The sequence below is a fragment of the Porites lutea genome, chromosome 3 (assembly GCF_958299795.1).
Source record: "Porites lutea chromosome 3, jaPorLute2.1, whole genome shotgun sequence".
NCBI classification, from domain to species: domain Eukaryota; kingdom Metazoa; phylum Cnidaria; class Anthozoa; order Scleractinia; family Poritidae; genus Porites; species Porites lutea.
The window spans coordinates 45,483,015-45,490,189 of record NC_133203.1 but is presented as its reverse complement, the minus strand read 5'-3'; the positions used below and the strand labels follow the sequence as shown (position 1 = coordinate 45,490,189).

The window sequence follows — 7,175 nt, the reverse complement described above, 5'->3', positions numbered from 1 at the left end:
GGATTTTATGTTCGTGCTCGGCGAGATCACGTGGGCGCTTCTAGCTCAGATGTCACCAAGAAAAAGCAAAAAAACGCCGCGTCAAGGGTGTAAACCATCAAACGTATTTTCGCCGTGGCAATTTACACCTGCGTGCGCGAAACAAACAATGTTGAATCATTACAGACTATTATTCATCAACAAACTAACAGTTAAGAATAAAAAACACATTAACAGCAAGTAAATGAATAATTTAGAGATGAGAACGCGGGGCAAGAAAAAAAAATTATGCCAACGTTAATGCGTTAAACAGCTGAGAGAGTGCGGCACATGAAAAGAAACTACCGTGGAGAGTAATATTATCAGATTAGGTGGAGTGTTTGTTTTGATTGTCGCTGCAGAGATTTCGACAAGCCGACTGTAATAGTCAAGAAATTTCGCCTTTGCGGTGAAAAAATTCAAAGATGACGACCATCGCTACCTTTGAGGTTAACGCTTTGGAGCAACGCTTTCAGAGACTTATTGGGCAAAGGAATGCTAGAGGATAAAGTTCTGCCTGTATCGTACCGACAGACAATAAACTGGGATCGATTACACTTTAAGCGCGGCGGCCTGGTATCGTTTTCAACTCAGCTAGCGACTGCGCGATAAATGCTTCCCTGGGATTCATGCAAACCGTGCTTGTCAAACAGTCTGCTACAAAGGAGAAAGGGAAAGCTGAAAACGTTGTTGGAAATCATGTACCCACGTGGCTTTAACTATAACAGGCCACCTTATCCTGTGTCTGCACACGAGTCGCACTGTCCTCCACCTCTATCACACCCGCCTTATGTTTATAATGCCCCTTCCCGTTATACATGCAGCTCATATCCCAGTACTGGTGCTTATCCAGTGCAAAATAGTTCGCCTTCTTATGGTCGTATGCCTCAGCCGCTGACGCATTATGAAGACCCAAGGTATATGGAGATGGCACCACGAGACGAGGCAGTCATTCCGCTGCATCATCTTCCACAACGAGCGCAACACGCCAGCGCCATGGACTTCTCAGAACACCCCAGACAATCCATGGAGGGAGCCTCTCATTTGCTCCCGAGTTGCGAACAAGGTAATGAGACTATCTTATTATTGGTGTTCACAAAGATCAACCCCTCGTTAAGTGTTATGACTTCATTTGGAGCACTTAGCACTTTGTTTGGCATGCACTTAAAGTGACTTTCAGCGTTCATCAGCTTTGCCAACATAGCACTGACAACTGGCGAGTAAATTCGTGGAGGTGTGAGCGATGAAACGTTAATTTTTTTGTGAATTCACTTAACCCTAACGATGGTTACTCTCAAACCCATTTGTCGGAATGCTATACTAACACATCATATATGCATGGAACTAGTCTACTAACTAAAAGCAAGTGTGCATAGCAAGTAACTGAGTAATCAGTATTATAAGGAAGTGAGATTGATTTCTAATAGAAACGTTTACCTTAAATTTGTCACTACAGTAGATTACTGCCTTCAAATTAATATTTCCTCTAAATCCGTAAAACAAAATAACTTTAACACCAAAGTAACTCAATTTTATCTTTCTGTGGTTTTCACGAATCAGTTTCATGTACAAAGTGTTCTCCCTAAGCTAAAATGATGAGCTTGGATCTTCCTAATCTGTTTGTACTGACAAATGTTCGTGCTTCTTCAACTAGATTATCCATGAGCAGTCAATACACATACTACTGCATATAATGTACTGATACGTAACGTATCGTTCTAGTACACTTGAGTCTGTATGTTAGTAAATAGACATTCTCTGGAACCGATTTTAACCTCAAGAAGGACTTCAGCGAGGAACCTAACTAGAGCAAAAATATAGGCACTGTAAATTTCAAACTGATTCAACAACTCACCGGTATGTTCTCAATAACTTTCAATCCCTCAGATAACGGAATAGTCTTGTAGATCAGTTATGATAAGAACGTTTTAAAATACAGCCGATATTTGTAATCATTTGTTTTGCCGTTCTTTTTTAATATTCGTGGTTAACCGCTATCACTAATAGCACGTTTGAATTGGAGGAATTCGTTCTGTTACTGCACATCACTGAAAAATCGATCACTTCAATGCTGATATTCTTTATCGAGAGGCGAACTCTTTATAACAGATCAGCATCTGTTTTTTCGGTCGGTTTTTACTGCTGGTTTTGGCAGTCATAATGTTTACAACTGCATAAAACAAGTAAGAAATTATTAGCTTCATTTATAAAATGCTTTGGACTCTAAGAGAGATTCACAATTATTTATCCGTGACTGCGTATTAGCTGCGGAAGCCGAGTAGGCAAAGCTTTCAAATAATTTTGGTGAAATTCCTTTAAACCTTTCATAAACACACTCATCTTTATTGGGGATAGTTTCTAAGTTTCCACTACTTTCGTTTAGCCCCCTATCGCGATGTTAATTCTTCACGATTATCAATTAAAGTCCGTTCTCAGTCCCATTCAGTGTTTGCAGAGCTGAATAATTACATACCTTGACTGTCAAGGAAGTTCTGGCATGTAATAGGCTGTTTGCAGGATCTCTAAACATTTGAGTAAAGAGTTCTAGTTCAGGTCAGTCAAAGCTGGTCAGGACATAAAGGTAATGAATTTTTATGTTCGAGCAAGTAAGTGAAAGTCTGCACCACGTAAACTAAAGGCTGCTTGGCTAGTCGCAGGCGCGCAGAACGCGAGGTCGTTGTGGTCGCATCGAAAACTGTTTAGATTCCAGAAAAATTCTCAAGCCTTGGCTTTGAAAAGTCATCTTTTCGTTTGTACAATCAACACCCATAACAAGCGGAGATAAACCTTGAAGGTCTCAACTCCTAAAACGGTAAAAATATTACTTCAGAGGACAATTCAGACACGGAAATAATTTTGCGGTACCATGTTTTCCGGATCGCCCTCAGTTAAGGATCGATTCGTCGCATCTTCCAAGGAGTTGAACAAAAAACCTCAAAAGCCAAGGCTAGTTAAACGTAAGAATAAAGACGGCAAAATTATTCATTATATATTTCGATCTAGGACCAGATTTTGAATCTCTAGTCTTGCTGGTAAAGCTTGTATATCAGTATCTCCAAAGGGCATACTAGGCAAAACCACAAAGAGTGCGGACCTAATCATATGGTTTTCAAGTCTTTGCGCTTGGTTTCCACAGTAAAATTTCCCTCTTGCCTTAATAAATTCCCGACACCCTTGGAAATAAACGGCTAAAAGACTGACTGACTTGATCCAGTTTCCGACATCTCTTCTTCGATCAGGTCACTTCAGATGCGCTCAGCGTAGTCTGTGCACCCCGCCTTCTTGAATTAGGGCTTTCCACAGTGCATTATAGATACTATGGGAAAACTGGAGCCATAAGAAGAAATCATACGACACTCATCTAGTGGCAAAACCGGGAGCAAATAGTAGTAGATTCTATTTAAAATAAGGGGAAAAGTAGGAACCTTCAGTTGAGACAAACCATGACAAAACGTTCTCTGAGCCATGCGACTCTCGTGGAACACAAAGTGCAAGACACTTGTGTGCAAGATTTAAGACTCGGTTGTCGCAACTCTTAATTGGGGAATATTTCCCGCAAACAGGAGTGAGCCTCAACTGTATTCCGCTGCTAGTAGCGGCCAACTGTTAAGCAAAACTACAGGGAATCTGGCTTACGGCACACAGTGATAGCGAATGTGTGATGGCATTAGGAGGGTCCACTTCAGTTTATTAAACTGGCATAAAAAACACAGCATTGTTAGGTTGCTAATGAAGCATTTCGAATAATGCAAACTTCTTAAAGAGTCAAAAACTGCAATTTCATATCTTTTTCTTTAGTGTCAGTTGAAAAATACATGTTCTACTTTGGTTGTTTTCAATTTACTCTGACTGAATTTAGGCGGGCTTATTAATAGGAAGAAGCGCCTGAAATGAGCCAAAGGTACGACATCCATCTAGAGTGTAACAATTTTCAATGTTTCTTATCGTTTTATTCATGTTTCATAAGTTCTACATGTGATTTAACAAATACAGAACAGGAAGTTTCTGGCATGTATAGCCATTGGAATAACCTACTACAAGAGTCTACAAGGGAAAGCGCCTCCAAAAAGTTTTAAGTCAATTAGAATTGTTTGGCAAAATTCCGAGTTTTGGAAGCTTAACTTGCTTCGAAGGACTGACAATTACAATCATGTATGCAATAAGGCCTGGCCTGGCAGTCTAGTGCCACTGAGTGTCTAGTATAACTGAGTTTTTCAAACACCAGCAACACTATTCTGAAGTACTTTTAGGAGATGAAAATGACCAAACTAAATCTACCTATAGCGAGCGTCGATATTCAGTACCTGTTTGAGCAGAATTGAGGGGCACATTTTTACAGAAGGGTCTTCTCGAAACTTCTTAATGCAAAGAATCTCTTAACCATTATACTTTTGCTGAACAGGGAAAGCATTGTCACCACGGGTTAAAGAATAAGTCTAGTTCCGATGAACCGTTATATATGAAGGGGAATGATGTCTGCATATGTTGAAGGTACCAAAGCTCATTTATTCAATTTTTTTAAAGATTTTGCTTCTTCAGATAATCGTCAGCACAGAAGACTTATGAAGCTTCATTCTATTCTTTTATGCCTGCACGATGAATTATGGATGCTTTACGCTCCGCCGTCAAAACTGAAAGAGTCAGAATTTCGGCCACACTTAAAAGCCACACTCCTCTCAAAACCCCACCAAAGATTTCACCCAAGGTCGGCTAGGTCCGCTTTGTGAGTAAAATATACAGTATTACAGGAAAGTAATGCTCAGTAGCCTTCACTTAAATGCCGTTGCACTTTCGGACTTCATCCACAGACTCAAAAGTTAAAACCAACTCGTACAGCATAATAAAGAGTACCAAAGGAAAGTACTGCTCAGTAGCTTTCATTTGAATGGTCACACTTTAAGATTTAATGCAAGACTCAAAGGTTAGCCCCACTTTCTACAGTATGATAAACAGTACAACCTACTTTCGAATTTAATTCGTCAAGTCAGGACCATTTTGCAGAAAAGCAGGAAAATAATCTCTCTGGGGAAATATCTTTTCATACTATAAATGAACTTCAAAAACGTGAGTGTCGCCGGCTGCACAGTCAAGCTGGTGAAGAGCCATGACTGAATTTGGAAAACATTTGGAGAACATGTTTAGGTATTCGGTTCTACTTACTGACGCCTAATTATTTTTGCAAACATTTGTCCTTAAAAAAGAAGCGTTTCTCAAAAGACATGTTGCGCATAGTCGCATCATGATAAATATGCGGTCAACCAAAGGATTTTACTCTTTAATGTAATCCCTCTTTCGGCTCCTTTAGGGATTTCCTATCAGTAATATTTTGTTAACAGGATTTAAGGTGTATCTAAGTAATAGATTTTTCAGTCACTGAAAGGCTAAATGCAGTTTGTAGAGCATTAGAAATTATGAACGAATGAGGGCGATCGCAGTCCTATGCACCCGAGATGCACGAACGGGATAAAGCCGTTGAATTTTCCAAATGAAAACTGTTTGTTGAAACAATCGGTTAAATTGGTTAGTTTTTAACCTCCTTGAAAAAAGGAGTCTTACGCCATTTTCAAATTTTAATATGGTTCTTTGCAAAACCCCCGTAACTAAGTGGTTTCGTGAGATGACATGGGCAAAATTCAAAACGTCCCGGTCAAGCGTTTGATCACTTTGTTTATGGTTGAAAATTCATGATAAGGACCCTTTGTCTAGGAAATTTTGGATTAGCCATATTCCTAACCCTTGTTTGCTGTTTGTTCTAAGAGTGTTTCATTTTTCGAGACAAAAGTCAAACTGAGATATTCATGCACATTTTGGTTTTTCTTTATCCAGTTCTCGAAGTAGAGCACAGTGACCCAGTCGGCCACTAGATCCTTCGTCGCGACGGTCCAACCTCAGGAAGTTTTTCCTTTTTCTCCAAGGCCGAAATGAAAATTACAGATAATTATCATAATAAATTAGTGTGTTAGACTTGCTGTAAATTGAATAAAAATGGGTAAATTCTCAATTTTCGTTCAAAATGCGTGATTGACCAGCGATTTATTTTAATAAAGCCTCATAATTAAAAAAAACTGAGAACTGGTTCGATCGGTGGGTTGGCCTAAGTAAGTAGTAAGTAACTTTATGTGATAAAATTCATCATTGGGTCTCGGTCGTCGCAATCCGAACTTTGTAACAGTCACACGGTTACCCGCAACTTGTAATAGGAAGCAATATTCGGTGGTAACCCGGCGGAACTCGACTTTTCGAATTTCTTTAAATACATATTATCTGCGGATCATTTGAGCATATGTTGGTAAGTTTTTTTGAAAAAAACCGAGGTTTTGTTCTTTAATTGGAAAGGTTTTTTTACTGCCACAATTTTACCTAAAAGTAAATACATCTTGGGAAATGAAATAATTGAACGTCTCATTTGCTGGGAAATAAACTGTGTTTTTTTACACACTTTTAATTAATTTTGTTGCTTTTGCAGCTGCGAAAACCGGAAAATCCGGCGGAAAGAAAAGAAAAGAAAGAACAGCCTTTACCAAGCATCAAATTCAAGAATTGGAAAACGAATTTCAGAGAAATAATTACTTAACCAGGCTCAGAAGATACGAGATCGCCGTGAGTTTAGACTTGACAGAAAGACAGGTCAAAGTTTGGTTTCAAAACCGCCGAATGAAATGGAAACGCGTGAAAGGAAAAAGATTGGAAAAGAAACCCTCGACAAATCGACTGAGCTCAAGTTCCGATGAGGATAAAGCGAAGGAAATTCATATGTAGCATATAACCTCTGCATAACCTGTAGCTTCGGAGTTTAAGGCTTGTAGAAGATCAGATTTGTCTCAGTACACTAAACCGGGTATGTTACATTCCTGCCCAATATGGCGCTAGGCGGCATCAACTGATATGCACTGATTTTAGCCGTTGCCGTAATAGTGGCACTAGGTTTTCGCGTTGGAAATATATATTTATGTGGATAACATCTAGAAAAAAAAATATTTTCCTTTTGTTTATTGTTGTTGGCTATAATAAAGTCTATCATTATAACTTGTAATATACTCTGACATGCGTTCATTGTTTCGTTCAACGTTTTTATCAAGCAGCCGATTTTTCAGCTCCGTAACAGTATTTTGGGTGGGGCCAGTCTTAGTAGATGGGAAAATAAGATGGTGTTGGTC

The 7,175-nt window shown here is 39.2% G+C and overlaps 1 protein-coding gene across 1 annotated transcript; it reads left to right on the top strand.

Annotated features, from left to right (window-relative positions):
• Positions 1–481: 481 nt before the first annotated feature.
• On the top strand, positions 482–6,913 carry LOC140929813 (uncharacterized). The gene is made up of 2 exons (XM_073379512.1): positions 482–1,084; positions 6,485–6,913. The coding sequence occupies exons 1-2, from the start codon at positions 631–633 to the stop codon at positions 6,775–6,777; spliced, it is 747 nt and encodes a 248-aa protein (XP_073235613.1). The 5' UTR covers positions 482–630; the 3' UTR covers positions 6,778–6,913.
• The last annotated feature ends 262 nt before the right edge of the window (positions 6,914–7,175 follow it).

What these genes read in the sequence shown, in the direction of transcription:
- LOC140929813 (XM_073379512.1), top strand. Translation starts at nt 631, where the DNA reads ATGCTTCCCTGGGATTCATGCAAACCGTGCTTGTCAAACAGTCTGCTA. An exon ending in GCTCCCGAGTTGCGAACAAG is followed by an intron (nt 1,085 to 6,484) that starts GTAATGAGACTA and finishes TTGCTTTTGCAG; the next exon opens with CTGCGAAAACCGGAAAATCC.